Raw genomic sequence first — 15000 nt, 5'->3', positions numbered from 1 at the left:
TGAACACTCTTCATTACATTGGCCTCTTCATCTTCTATTCCATACTATGTAAACAAAGAAGAAACTGTTTGATTTACTATTTCAGTCACATTCTGGAAAACGGTGTCCAACTACTCCATCTCTCACATGTCCTGCAGGGACAGCGGAGCGTATTTTGTACTGAAGGGGAGGGTGTGGGGGGTTGACGGGCTAACAAACAAGCACCGACAAGCACCAGAGCAGGTAACTCATAGGGGGCTCTGGGGTAATTCTCCGCCAAAAAATTTTGAAATCTTGAAGCTTGGAAATTCTACTTTCAGCATTCTCGACGAGACATCAAAAAAATAAATGTGGATCAACCATAAAATGACAGATGTATTACTTCTTATTTGTTACTTGATGTCCTTGATAAGTACATGTAAAGTATACTTTACTTAAATCTGTTTGCCTTAACTGTTTCCTCATTTTTTTTCGTTTTTCCTTCTGCTAGTTTTCTTTTTTCATGTTTTATGGGTTTTTTAATTACTTTTAATTTTTTATTTATTTTTGTAATTTTTAATTTTTGGCTTGATATTGGGGTGGCTGCCCAACCCCCCTGGCTCTTCCGTCCCTGTCCTGAAGATCTTATTTTGTAGTACACTGAGGTCAGGTTTACATGTTGTCAAGAGAAAGACTAAAGAATAATATTATATTCTTTCATCTACGGCAATTTCTTAATAGCAGTATCAAATACACTTACCAGGTGAACATGTTTTTCTTTTTTGTTTATAACTTCTGGTGGAATATCTGCACTTAATGCTGTGTTTGGACAAGGAAGCAAATCTCACTAAAGTAACATTATATATATATAAAACATGAACAAGACTTTAAATACAGTAAAAACCTGCATATGAAGTATGGTATTTAAAGTTAATGTAGTTTTAGGCTATCTAGGTTCTTAAATTGGTTCTTATTTCGGATCCACAAAAGATATCTACTCTATGATATGGTGTGACTGATTTCCTCTGATGAGGACACTGATACCTTTATATTTCATAACCATGAACAAGATTTGTGCAGTTTAAAGTGCAATTTGTTCCAGTTGCCTGTGTATAAGCATGTTTAATATTTTAGGCTAACCTGGTTCTTATGTAAGGGGGGTCTAAAATGAAATTTTTTGGCTAACAGGTTCTTAAATTCTAGGTTCCTATATGCATGTGTTTACTGTATACACAATCAAAATAAATAAATATGGTAATGTTCTTCAAGTACTTCGTATCATAAACTAATTTGACTTTAACCTTTAAGAGTTGCTGGGCTAAGAGTTTGTACAGCAGTCCCTTGTGATTTTTCTTTGACAGTCAAAACCTGGCTGGAATACACATCAAGTTTCTTCTCCAGTTCTTGTATCTTAAGGTTCACTTCATCGATCAGGCCAATTTCCAAGGCTGTTTATGCAAATAAAGTGTGTAATTGGATGTTAAAGAAAATACAGTTTTCTGTAACTCAGAAGATGAATAAGTGATAAACCAACTAAATTTATTTATTGGTCCTTCAAAATATTGGAAATACACTCTTAGTCAGGTAAGTGGACTACATGTATTATGCCTGGAATCAGAGGGTGTAAACTGCAGGTTGCACATTGCTGTTTCACTGTACAAATGTAGCTGTCAAACAACCCGAACCTTTACAAAAAAGCTAACATTAGGCTTAAATATAATTTTTTAGGCCTAATGTTACCATTAGTAAAGGTTTGGGTTGTTTCAGCTGTGGTGAAACAATAACCTGCAACCAGCAGTTAAATACACCCTCTGGAAAAAAAGACCAGTTCATGCTACACCCCTGAGACAAAAAAGTGCCTGAGATGAGAGGGAAGGGGGAGTTGCATGTGGAGACAGGGACAATAGGGACGTCCTTTACGATCTATGACGGCGACGTCGACAAAAACATCACCTTAAAATATAACTTTGCACCATCATAAGTCTTTTGTCTCGTAATATTTACTGTTTGCATGTATGCATAAATGGACTAGTAAATAAGCAACAGAAAACAGCTTCCCCTCGCGCTCATTACAATCCAAACTAGAGGGTGATTCAAAATGGGATTTCAAGCTCAGTGCTCCAAGCTCAGTGTGAGGGAAGCCCGGCATGGCCAATAAAAATATAAGGATTTGTATGGGAATCCCGATAAAAGGCTTAAGAAGATAATTATACGAAAAAATTCTCAATTAAAAAGCATAAATGATTGCCACTGTGGGTAGCTTCATTCCTGTGTGGTTAATTCCAGATCCAACACAATTTGAGCCATTTTTTTTCAATTTCTCGGGTTTGCCCACCGTATTACTGTATTATTAAAATCTCAAGGTTTTACACTGCCCACCAATTCGAGTCAAATATTCCTGGATATAATCGATCTTCCCATGGTCACAATTCCACATCAGAATCAATTGACAAAGATTAAACTTTCATTTCAACCCACCATCAATGCAATAGCACGTCTGCAAGCGAGCTCAGGCAGTAGTTTGTGTGGCCACTGCTTCAACCGTTGGATAACAAACTGAGCCTTACCGGGATGGCAGCTGACCATAGTTTGTCAACTACAATTTTTAAAATTTTCCTGGGTACCCCGACACAACTGTATTCTCTCAGATGCCAAAAATTAAATTTCACTGGCTTCAGTAAGTCCAGCTACAAAATATTTGTAGCAAAATATCCTGAGAACAAAGTTAATTGGCATGTTAATTCCTTAAAGGTTTCATAACTACAGTTAACAATCGGGAACAGCCTTGTGTGTACAAAGTCCATGTTTACGAATTAAATTGGCATGAAGGCGCAAAATTACCAGGACTTACATAAGAATTTAAGAATTTAATTATTCTCCTCAATTTGTCAGATATGTCTAGAAATGCCCCTAATTAGATGCACATGGATTTCAATAATCATCACGAAGTGTCCCATTGCTTTCTCCCAACTTCAACATCACTCATGTCTTGGGACACAAAAAATTAATGTCACAAAGTGTCCCCCCAAAATGCTGCTCCTCGAGTAAGGATAAACAAATGCAGTTACCCTAACGTAAAAATAATGCTAACCTTTATCCTTACCTTATTGTTGAAAACTGGTAGCAAAGGCTTAGATTTAACAGGGGCACTTGTTGTTCAACAACAAGTGCCCCTGAGGGCTTTGAAGACGAGGAGTTACTGTTTGAGTGACTGACTGCATGTTAAAACCTAAGTTATTGTGTTAAAATGTTTGTGGAAGCATTTATAGACACACACAGACAGTAAAAAACGTACTGGCATATAGAACAGTTTGGTCTTTGTGACTCACTGTTTAGCAAATATGCAAGCATTTTCTCGTGGAAATGAAGTACAGATTTTTAAGAAATTACAATTTATGCCAGCCCAAATTAAGTATTGTTTTGGTCACTTTGAATTTTTTTGTCAGCATATAAGAATCAAAATGACTCTTGAAAACTTGTCAGAGCCTTGGTAGTGGTCACAGTAGTCTGTGGTATTTAATTACCACACACAAAAATTGCATTAAAAAACGTTTTAGGAACAATTTTTGTATTTTCCTAATCCCCTAACCTCCACCGTACCCCCCCCCCCCCCCTACTCCAGCAGCAGCAGACTTTTTTAGTCCCCTGGCTACTCTTTACAATTCCCCGTCTACTTCAAAAATTAGTGACAGCCCTGTGTTGGGTGTCAAAACTGGGCGTGCATCTAATTTGGTGCATTACTGGACATAGGCAGTTTGTAAACTACCGCTTTCATTCTCGCTAGACCTCTTAGCCATCTTTCTACGCTACGTGGATGTGTTTTTGAAGTTTGACAAAACAAAGGAGGCATGACGGTGACTGGACAACTGATGCACTCACATGTCGAGAGATCCAGGGGAATAAAAATACTTGTTGTTGACGAACTACAGTCTGCCACCCCAGTAAGGCTCGGTTTGCTATCCAACGCTCGAAGCCACGGCCACTTTATCAGTAAAGCGCATCTCTCGAGAAGTGTTTTCTTGCAATTGAGTGAACAAACTACCGCCTGAGGCTGCTCGCAGGAATGCCATTGCATTGATTGTGGGTTGAAATGAAAGTTCAATCTTTGTCAGTTGATTTTGATGTGGAATTGTGACCGTGGGAACACTTTACATAGGAATATTTCCGTGCTTACCATTCAGCCAAATAAACCAGATGGAATGATAGTTGCATGAGGTAAGCGATTTTCCGAATTTAATGACCAACCGGATGAGAATGGCGCTTACCATTTTACTACTCGGCATTCCATCCATATTTACTCGATCCGTGTGAGAAAGGGCCTGGAAATGGAACGATTCTCGCAAATGGTAAGGGCATTTCCCGAATTCCATCCCGAACAAAAAAAGAAGACTACCTTTGGAGGTTGTCCACAATTTCCGAAAAGATTTTCTGAAAAATTGCCAAGTTCCATTTGACCTCAAACCGAAATTTCCAGAATTCTGGCTAAATGGTAAGCAGCCTTTGGTGGGCTCCCCACAATAGAGTGTGCAGCCTTGGGGTTTTAATAATATGGTGAGCAATCGCGAAATTGAAAAATGGCACCGATCGTATTGGATCTGAACCTCACAGGAACCTCACAGGAGGAACCTCACAGGAGGAACCTCACAGGAGGGAAGCTACCCACAATGCAGACCTGCCAACTCTCACGGTTCTGCCGTGAGTCTCACAATTTTCTGTCATTTCTCACGGTCTCACGACAAGGCTCCTCAATCTCACAGGTTTTGGGAAAGATCATTCTGAAATGATTTAAGTTCTTGAATCAGAATAAAAATGGGAAATTAACGAGGAATGCTTGTGCCATAAATTGAAATTATTAGAATCATCAAAGAAAGCTGCATCTTCTTACAACAGGGAACACAAAAAATAAAACATTTAAATAAACTGTTAATGACTTTCCTCGATGGAAAAGGGGTTTGTTTAACCTTGATCGGGAAAAAAATAGAATGTCACTATTTTTTATCGAATCTCCAGGTTTTTTTTCATGGGTCTCCAGATTTTCCTTTATCAGGGGTTGGCAGGTCTGCACAATGGCAATAAAGTAAGGCTTTGTAATTGAGAATATTTTTCGTATAATTCTCCGCCTCAGCCTTTTATCAGGATTCCCATACAAATCCTTATATTTTGTCGGCCATGCCGGGCTTCCCACACACTGGGATGGAGCACCCATGGTAAAGATAGTAAAGTACGTATCAAAGGATACGGGCATGATATGCTAGATCATCCGTTATATCCTGTAAACTTCCCAGTCCTACTGAAGCAACAGAGACTTCAAACTTCTTGTCAAAGTCTATCTCATCAGGCCAGTTCTTTAATCCTTCTGGTCGCCTTTCCAGCCATTCCTCAAAAGTCTTTGGTGGCTCAGGAGTTTTTGGCTTATGTTTTTTCCTTTCCTCCCTCTCCTCCTCTTCATATTGGGCAAGAAAAACTTGTACTCGGGGATCCATCGAAACTATAATTCCATAAACCTATTTCAATACATATTTTTTGGAGTTACTGATCGCTAACTGGTAAAAAAACCGTGGTTCACCTCCTAAGTTTGTCTTCTCGCCATTTTAAAAGTTTGCTGAGATACCAGGCCTTCTTCTCAACAAAAATGGTAACTAAGCAACAACTCCCTGGTATAAAAGGTAGCTCACCTGTACATTCTCGACCCCCACTGAAGTGACACTGAAGTTCCGTTTGCTTTTTCCAACCGAATTCTCTCACGTCTCTCACGCAATCAAAGCTATTTTCGTTGGATTGCTTTATGTAAGCATTAGCAGGTGACAAAAAAATGTCCATCTCAAGAACACATTCTCACATCACGTAACTGTAACATCATTGAGAACAGAAGAAGGAGGCAATCAAATCCAAACACATTAATAAAGTGAAGCTTGATTGTTAACGTTATTCATTTCTTTCTCTTTCTTGGCGACAACTGTTATTATTACTATCCTCATCGTTATCATTGTCAAAGTCATCATCATCATCATCATCATCACCTTCTTCTTCTTCTTCTTCTTCTTCTTCTTCTTCTTCTTCACCATCTCTGGCCAGTACGTAGGCTCAATCCACAAGACTGATGATGTGGACCGTAAGTTCTGACCTCCGAGTTCGGGTCCAATCCAAAGGCATGGAAACTTTGGAGGTATTTGCCAGGGTGTGTGCAGTTCCCGCACAATTGTGCAACGTGGTCGGTACCTGGGATTACGATTATGACTGATTTTTTGTCGTTGTTGGAACATTTTCGACGTTAGGCTCTCGGGTAACTTGGGTAACAATGGTCTCCGGCGCTCTCATGCAATTTCCGTTTAGCATCGAATGACGTTAGTCAATCCGGCCTGGCAGGATTTTTTGGTTAGCATGCCGCTTAATCCAGGTCTTTCATTTATACATGATTAAATTACTTTGAAGCTCTGTTACAGGATCGACAAACTCAACACTATCACAGATGCAACTGCTCATCGGGGTGAGTTTTATATATGGTTTTCAATCAAGTGATGAGACGGTCATGTTGGTGCACAAAACAATAGCAAATTATGGCCAATATTTTGCGTTACTGTAGAGCCAAATTCCCAAAAGACTTCCTTCTCTATTGTTCTGTGCACCAAAATGGCTGCTGTGACGTCAGTTGAAAACCATCTATATCTTTTTTTTGTCCTTTGTTGATTAGCTATTTTTCAGGACAAACATCATCCGGTTCAATTTACTTAGAAGTTGATTGCTCTTTATGACTTCTAGTGTATATTAATTAGTATGATCGTCATGAGCCGGCTACCATTATGTCACGATTGTAGCACATTTAAGAGAAGAAGTTTACTGGAAGAACTGTAATCTCCATAATTATTTCGCACAGTCACGATGGTATGCAATGTTACGGATTGTGATGGTTGTTGCTGCGACTAAGCTAAAAATTGTCGTTTCAAGTTCGATTGAATAAGAAAAGAGGTCATGAGTGTTGCACAAAAGACAAATCTCTAACCATCGAAACAAACTGAAGCACTCAAAAAGGTGGAATAAATGTAATGCTGCGAGAGGTTTTTGGCGTTTTTCAGTGATGACGACGATCAAATGCATATGAAATGTCGTATATTTGAGACGCAGATGTGAAACGTGAGATTGCGATTTTTATTTCTACTTCCGAATCTGTTTGCGCGTTTGTGTTGTTTTAAGGTTCAACGGAATCCAGCTGAGGTGTTCAAAAATAAGCGAGCAATGAATCATCAAAACAATACTTCTATCAGCATTATCGTCCTTCATGGTCAGTGTCAATTCTCCTCTTTCGCCTAGACGGGATCATCAACTTGCCTGTTTATAAAGCCAAACCAAAACCTCTTTTTGGCTCTAATCCGTGGCAGTTGTTGAAGATTATACCTGCCTTGAATTGTTACATTCATTTATGTCATTTGATACGGCCACTTGCCGTACCCCTCCAGTAACCGTCACGTGATTACAGCTCTTACACATGTTTTCCTTTTGCTGTGTTTATACAGGAGAACACGCGTGTTAATGGGACCAAGAGATAGTCACTCTCGAGCTACGTCACAGAAACCGTATTTTACGTAATGTTACCTTTTTTCCCCTTCAACATTTCCCTTCGACATTTTACCTTTAACTTTCGATTTAGAGTACCCTAGATAAAACCCACTTTCCGTTGTAACTGATCACAAAAGGTTCTTCCATTCTTACGTCATGTAGGTGGCTCGGCCCAGGTGGAATTCTGTAGGAAGAAGAGTGAAATGGTCCTGACTAAACGATTTTAGTAAAAAGTTCTCTTATCTGTTTACTTAGATCTACGAAAGCTGTTTAATGCCTTCAGTCCAATTCTCTGAATATTTGCTCTGATTGCTGTCAGCCTGTGACACCTGCCATTCCTCTTGGTTTTATTGGTATTGCAGGACGAGAGTTAAATTCAAGCATCGAGCGGAGATTTCCTGCTGATTTTAACAAGATCAGAGGCCTTTCTACGTAGATCCTAACAAAGGGTGAGCTTCCGTTTCTTTTATCGATACAGTTTAAGATGGTAAAATGATAAGTATACTGGACCCATTCGCTGAATAGGCTGAGTTTAAATAAGTCGGTCTCAAAATCTGTGGTGGTGTAGTTCAATCGCAAGGCTCGCTGGCCCTTTTGCGTTTATTTTCGTGTTGTGATATGTTAAGCAATGAATACGACGATCCCTACTTTTCATCTCTTTAAACTCGGGAGCTTTTCACAAACACGAAATCTTGTTCCAATTACAAGGTTATTGATACTGTTTTAGTTTCCATGTCTTCAAGAATTTAATTTCTTCATATATCCTTTTTTCAACTTCATTGACAAAAGCCTTCCACACGCCCACTGTCGTAAAACATACGGTTGTTTGTTTCAGAATATCAAAGAACAGTTCATTGTGCAAGGAAAGTCGCAAAGTCTAACCGTTTACATTTACTAAAATCGACGGGTTAAAATGTCAAGTGTTCTGTAATTGTCAAACAAGCACAACGTCAAAATGTCTTTTGTTAAAATTCGATAACCAAGCACCCACGAAGTTCTATTTCCAACGCCTGCTAGGCACTCTATAAACGCAGACACGTAACTTCTGCAGTTTTAAACTAAAATTACCACCACGCTGACTATTACGTGGCCGAGTGGACAGTTGCGCTTGAAACACTATAGAGTTCATATTCCAGCGTGGGATCACTTATTTTAAGATGAGAACAAACTACTCTTCATTTCGGTCCACGCAATAATTTTCCTAGGTATGGGGTTGGATTATTCACGGTTTTGTGAAAACTCGTCGAAGTCAGTTAGTTTTCGTCTGTTAATCAATACAACTGTTCACCGGATCTCCGTCGAGTGTTCTATGACTGTGTTAATAGGAGAAATTAAATAAGCGAAGTCTGTTCTTATGAAAAAAAAAAAAATCCTTTTTTTAAGCCTTCGAGTGCATTATCCAAAGTAGCACTTTGTGGATCAAGTTAAGACAATGGTCAATGAAATAAGCGAGGGCAGTAAGCCATGCAGTGCCTTCTTGGAATGATTATCGCAGATGGGAAGAAAATTCACTTGTTGCAAACAACCCTAAAAAGTGAAGTTTTGAACTGGATGCGTCATGCATTACATTTCTTTAACTGAGATCATTGCCAAAACTACATCAAAGAAACAAGTAAATGGCTTGTTTACAAGCCGCTTGCTTTTGTATTAGCTGTAAGTATTAGTTTTAAGTTACTTTATTTTTATAGTAGGTCCACATCAGCTATATAGTTGTCTTTTTTACCTGACCTGCTTGAATAAATAGAGATGATGATGATGATGATCACTGATGATCAATGATGATGCTGTCGGCTATTGCAATAGCAAGGTGACCATGGAAAGCCAGAAGGAGGGTAATGCGGCCTGGCTTATAAAGGGACGAAGCAAACGACATGGCGTTTATGAACTGCACAATCCACGCGAAACATTTTCCAAATCTCCTATGGACGCGACTTAATTAACCCTCTCGCTCCAGGCGTACCTCAGTCGGTCAGCGGGCGGCCTATTGAGCTAGAGGTTGCCAGTTCGATACCCGTCTCATTCCATTGACATCTTTTTCAACTTTCCTCTGATCCTTGTAGCTGTAGCTTATAATACCGGTACACGGAGCATTGATGGAGGAAGGGGGGGGGGGGGGGGTAAAAGATGCGCACCGAGGGCCACAAGTTTATCAGTAACTCTATTTCACTGGCACGCGTTAACCTCATAAAATAAGGATCCTTACCTTTACATCTAGGACCAGTATCATTCTTGAGGAATTCTACCACACCTTTTCAAATAGTCACGAAGTGATTATACAATAACGCGAATCAGGAACTCATCAAGAGGAGCCTCTATCTCCCATACTTGGCCTTGGAGTCAACCCTTTCCCGAGTAGATTTATTTATAGAACACCTCCCTTGGGAGATTCAGCACGCTCACTGTTGTCAGGAGCTCTTAATGAGCTCCTGCTTTTGTAAAAGCCGATCAAAGCAGAGCTATCTCAGCGTCAAGGGAATTATGATACTTTTCGCGGGAAAAACCTGCTGTTCCTAAAAATAAATTTACTCGGGAAAGGGTTGACTCAACGAATTAGAGGAGATAGAGGCTCCTCTTGATGAGCTCCTGCGCGAATTTATATTTTGAGATGACATTCTCGTTGCCGTGGCCGCCGTTGTTGCTTAAGTTCTCTATTGATTTCGCGGAAACTTGTACACCTTTTTCGGCACCTGGGGGGGGGGGGGGGGGGGGTGGGAAATTGCTTTCGCTAACAGTCAACAGAGAAACTTTGCTAAGATGATAGCTTTAGTGCGCGGCGGGCTTAACGAATATACAGCAAATTTTTAACCTTCTCTCGCAATAACTGTGTACTGCCAACACACTTTGCCTGATGCAATAGAATCACTCTTGTGACTATTTAATATATATAAAACAACAACATTGACAAAAACACGAACTCGGAATTCAGATTTTGCGAAAATAGTTTGGGACGCAACTTGAGCAGTTGGAGAGAAGCCTGAGAAAAATCCGGGCCTGAGATGATCGCTTGCGCTTACAATCACTCGTATTGTTGCTTATAGTTGAAATACTAGATTTTCCCGTCGGCATAAAGCGACTTGACTTAATTGAGATACCAGTTGTTCGCCCGGTGTGAAGAAATCCGGAATCCAGCAAATGTGATGCTTTGGAATCCGGAATCCAGAGGGTGGAATCCGGAATCCAGAATCCAGAATCCAGAATCCTCAACTTTCGATAGAATCTAGGACCCTTTGTGCAGCACTGTGGAATCGAGGACTCGGGATACGAGATCGCCGGGCTGGGATCTGAAATCCGGGGGCCATCTGGATTCCTTTTTATTACACATAACATGAGAATTTTATTCCATAATGCTCATTTGTACAAATCTATACGCTTTATTTTCACATGTGGAAAAGGCTTATACAGCCAATCAGAATGGCGTACAGCTATTTCACATGTGGAAGTATAGCCAATCAACGATAGCGTAAAGGCGTTTCCATGCCAATCACTCGTGCATCTCGTGCAAATCGTACTTTATTATTGAATTAAATGAAATTTGCAACTTGGTTCTATTGTTAGTGAGGTTTTGTTTCTAATTTGCGTTCAGAAAACTATTTTAATGAAAATTCTCGTCTTATGTGTAATAAACAGTTCACGACATAGAAAGTACAAACAACTCGTGAATAAAACCCCGTACGCCGCACTTTCTATGACGTAAACTATATATAGAGGGCGAAGTTGGGAAAGTGTTGCAGTTGATTATTTTTTACTCGTGTAGTGCAACGGTATAGAGTCTATAAGTTTAATCTCATCTTTCTTTTTCTTCAGTCTCTTTTACAGAAGTATCAACAGTTGTCGCTTTTAGAGTGGAGCCTTAAGCATGTGGATTCGTGTGACAATGTATTTTTTTCTCGTAACCATGAAAGAGTTCATCTTCACGGAGAGGTAGGTCGTTCTATGAGTTATACGGCGGGGGATATTCCTCGAGAATACCATTTCCTGGAGGGAAAAGGATGAGCGTGTTGAAAGATATAAATAATTTTTGACGTTCTGCCCATAAATTCAGCCAGGTATAGTCAGTAACGGAGAAAGCGTTATCTGGGGAAAAATGGCCCGAGTCAACAGAAATTATCATGTTTGCACCGTAAGTTCGATGGGGATGTTCACCAGGCCCCGGTGATAGAGCTATCCACTGGATAAATAACTGTCCACCGCATAACTCAATTGGTTTTGCTAGTTTTTATCCGTTGGATGGTGATTTATCCCGTGGATAGCGTTATCCATCTTGGCCTGATGGCCAAGTGTGCTTTCGGGGGCACATACCGTCCCGATTTAAAACGTTTAAAGGGACGCTATCACACTATTTTTAGTACCACTCTGAAATCCCAACGTAGGCTGTTCTGTTGATAACAGCCACAAAATAAAGTCAAAACTGATTCCGTTGAATATAAAGGACTTTTTTGATGCACAGCACAGCTATCATTATGTACTTTTGATAACGAATGGCCAGGAAGAGATGCGTTCAAAGTTGAAAATGTTATGTGAACGTTGTGTTGTAACTTGTACAAAGCAGGAGCTCCTGTATAAAGTCAATGCAAAATATGTTGGCTGACCTTTCTGTTCTACATTTACTTGAATCGTGTGCGAGATGATGAAAAGGAAAGGATTTGAAAACCGTCAACTGAGGTGTTACAAAGATGAAGTTACTTGAACATTGACTAGAAATCATTATTGGCTCTTCCTTTGAAAATGGCGCGCTGCTTTCGAAACTAGTCACCAAGCCCTTATATTTCGACAGCGCGCCATTTTCAATGAAAGAGCCTGATTGCAGGCTTTAATCGTTACAAACGACATGACAGCCGGGAGCTTAAGCAAGGACGACGACGGTTACGAACACGCCAGTGTCTGCATGCCACGACACTGAGGTAAAAGAGCGGGTAGACTTCGTGACGCTTGTTGAAAAAGACGTGCATTTATATCTAATTACTTGCAGTTTTCATATACAAGGACTGGCCTTGGAACTCGGTTCGTTTTTGAATGATGGACTCTTAGAGCATTGAATTAGTTACCATTCGATCGCGGAGGGAATGACACTCGCAAGTGGTTAACCTTATTAATTCTCTTGGAAGAGGACGATATTTACCGTAGGTACCCCATTCCCCTACAATCTATCGTTCGAGAACACGTGGAGCGTAGCCCTTAACAGTCGCGGCATCACAAGGCCAAACCGCGGCCTCCCCGGGCTCGTATATCAATATCCTGGTGGTCGAACATTGTAGGGATTCTCGAGTCCAATAGCTAAGCGTCCTTGTACTGAAGCATTCCTTAAATACTGTAATTAAACTTATAAATCTTAAATTTATTTTCAATAAGGAATATCAGACTTGCAGATGAACCAGCCCTTGAAGAGGAATAAAGTGACTGGTACTGCCATCTCATCGCATTTTAGTGGTTAGATGAATGGCGTTTCAATTTTGTTGTCTTCTGTTTTTATATCGCAGCGCGGAAGAGCCCACTAACATCCTTAAGAGACAAACATCGAGCTCAGGTTAGCAACGAATTACATGTATATTTAATTCAATGACATCACAGCGACCAAGTCTAGTGGGTCCCCCAAAGAGAGTTGTTGTCATAAACTTGTACTTTGGGAATGCGTCTCTTTTCTTATGCAAAGAATTTATTTAAGGTTTGGTTTTCTGTCTCTTGATAGACCAAGAAAATTGCATCGTAAGTTTGCCACAGGACTCACCCAAAGAGTGCTCCCCTTACCGAGAAGAGGAGCTCAAGAAGCAGAAAGGATTATTTCAACTTGCCAAACGGTCTCCCTTCCCAACGCCGTTGGTAAACATGTCCATTCAACAATTTGTGAATTATCACAAACAAGATCCATTCACGAAGAATGAGTTCCTGGGGTACGTAACCATGTTGCAGAACATAAGGGAGTTTCGAACAAATTGGATGAAAGATCACCTTAATGTGGATATAAAGGAGTTTCAGGAGTACGAAGACATGTTCAAGGCATTTAGAAGCAACTTGAAAAGCAACAGTACTGGAGACTTGGTAAAGTTTATTGATTTCTCAGTAAAATTTGAGGTTTTCTCCAGTAGCGGTTTGAGATTGTGTGTGCGGAGAAGGAACTCTTGGCAGTTTAAACTGATTGAGTGGAACAAAAGAAAATATCTTGAGAAACAAGAAAACACGCTTTTTTGGGGTTGGTGGGGGGGGGAGGGAGATCAAGATTAAATCATGTTGTTGTAATGCTGACGAGTTTCTATTTACATAAGAAAAGCAGTGAGATTTGTATCAAGGGAAGGGTCAACTCCAGCCTTGCTTTTATGCAAAGTCCTTGTAACTGAGCACGGAACTGTAAAGTGGTCTATTCGTCTAAACTATGCTGTGAATATGTTAAGCCTCGGAATCTTATGAAGTGTTCAACGAGGTATTTACTTCAAAGGCTAAGGAAAGAAAGGTCGCAACAAGACTTAACACCCTTACATGAAAAGAAGCCATTCCCATACACAAAACAGAAGTAAGAGACCCAAATAAGAAAAAACGATGCTACCAGTTAGCTATACCAAAACTGAGTTGTCGTTTGCGACGTTTGACAAAACGATGAAGCTATTTATGAGCCATAATCACTTGTATTACACGAGTTATATCTCGAGGAGTCCTCGAATTTTTCTTGGAAAAAACGTATTCTGATAACAAACCGTGATGTATTCCCAGATGTGCTATTTTGTGAAGCTTAAAGTCTCGCTTGCACTACGTACTCCTTCAAGTCATCGCCCTCATGTTTTTTGAGGACAACAATAGATTTGCAAGGATGGTTGTCACTAGCGACAACTGATTTAGGCAATATGCACACAAACTCAGTACTGCCCACTTATGCTTGCTTTATAATTTGAATCTCAGGACATTAACGTCGAATGTCAAAGCGTGTCAGACAAAGAAACCTTGAACCCCATACTCAAGGACTGGCGAGATGACGGCATCTTTGCCGAACAGAGGCTCAGTGGCACCAACACAATGATTCTTCGCAGAGTGACAGATGACTCAAGTGAGTATGGTACTATTTTCCAAGCAAATAAATGAACCCGGAATTATTTTCCCAATTCAGGCCAATTACCGCTTTCCGTTTGGCCAAAACGATCGGAAATTTAGGTTGCAAGTGAAATGGAATGGCCCGTTTCGCTTTGATCCGACGATGTTATTCGGGACTAGTTTAGAAGGTGGTCCAATATGATTGGTCTGACCTGTGGGACCGAAAGGTCTCTTTCCATTTGACCGAATCGTTGCCAATCTCTGATTTGGTGGAAAATTAGTCCGAACAAGCGGAAGCTTGGGTAGTGTAATACTATACTATGATATATGAAATGAATCATATATCATTTCATCGTTGATTCATTCCTCACGGGAACATTGGAACCCACAAATGACCAGCTCCCAACGTCAGTGGCTTCATAGCTCAGTTGGTTAGAGCGTCGCACCGGTATCGCGAGGTCACGGGTTCAA

The 15000-nt window shown here is 40.2% G+C and overlaps 2 protein-coding genes across 5 annotated transcripts in view; one reads left to right on the top strand and one right to left on the bottom strand.

Annotated features, from left to right (window-relative positions):
• LOC138019461 (protein FAM227B-like) overlaps positions 1-5573 on the bottom strand; it is a 25949-nt gene extending 20376 nt beyond the window's left edge. The window contains 4 exon segments of the mRNA XM_068866258.1: positions 1-44; positions 719-777; positions 1260-1406; positions 5198-5573. The exon segment at positions 1-44 is cut by the window's left edge and continues 1 nt beyond it. Coding sequence (XP_068722359.1) covers positions 1-44; positions 719-777; positions 1260-1406; positions 5198-5441 — 494 coding nt within the window. The 5' untranslated portion in view covers positions 5442-5573.
• A 666-nt stretch (positions 5574-6239) lies between these two features.
• Positions 6240-15000, top strand: part of LOC138019469 (uncharacterized) — a 12505-nt gene continuing 3744 nt past the window's right edge. Inside the window, exons 1-6 of one of the 4 annotated variants that reach the window (XM_068866276.1) lie at positions 6240-6445; positions 7768-7961; positions 11317-11433; positions 12990-13036; positions 13199-13548; positions 14401-14545. In XM_068866276.1, coding sequence (XP_068722377.1) covers positions 11369-11433; positions 12990-13036; positions 13199-13548; positions 14401-14545 — 607 coding nt within the window. In that variant the 5' untranslated portion in view covers positions 6240-6445; positions 7768-7961; positions 11317-11368. Of the gene's footprint in view, positions 6446-7497; positions 7539-7670; positions 7719-7767; positions 7962-11316; positions 11434-12989; positions 13037-13198; positions 13549-14400; positions 14546-15000 lie in introns of those variants that run through there. The other 3 variants (XM_068866270.1, XM_068866293.1, XM_068866284.1) reach the window with 3 other exon arrangements.

The sequence above is a fragment of the Montipora capricornis genome, chromosome 2 (assembly GCF_036669925.1).
Source record: "Montipora capricornis isolate CH-2021 chromosome 2, ASM3666992v2, whole genome shotgun sequence".
NCBI lineage: Eukaryota > Metazoa > Cnidaria > Anthozoa > Scleractinia > Acroporidae > Montipora > Montipora capricornis.
The sequence above is the reverse complement of the archived record's forward strand: the minus strand, read 5'-3'. Positions and strand labels throughout refer to the sequence as shown.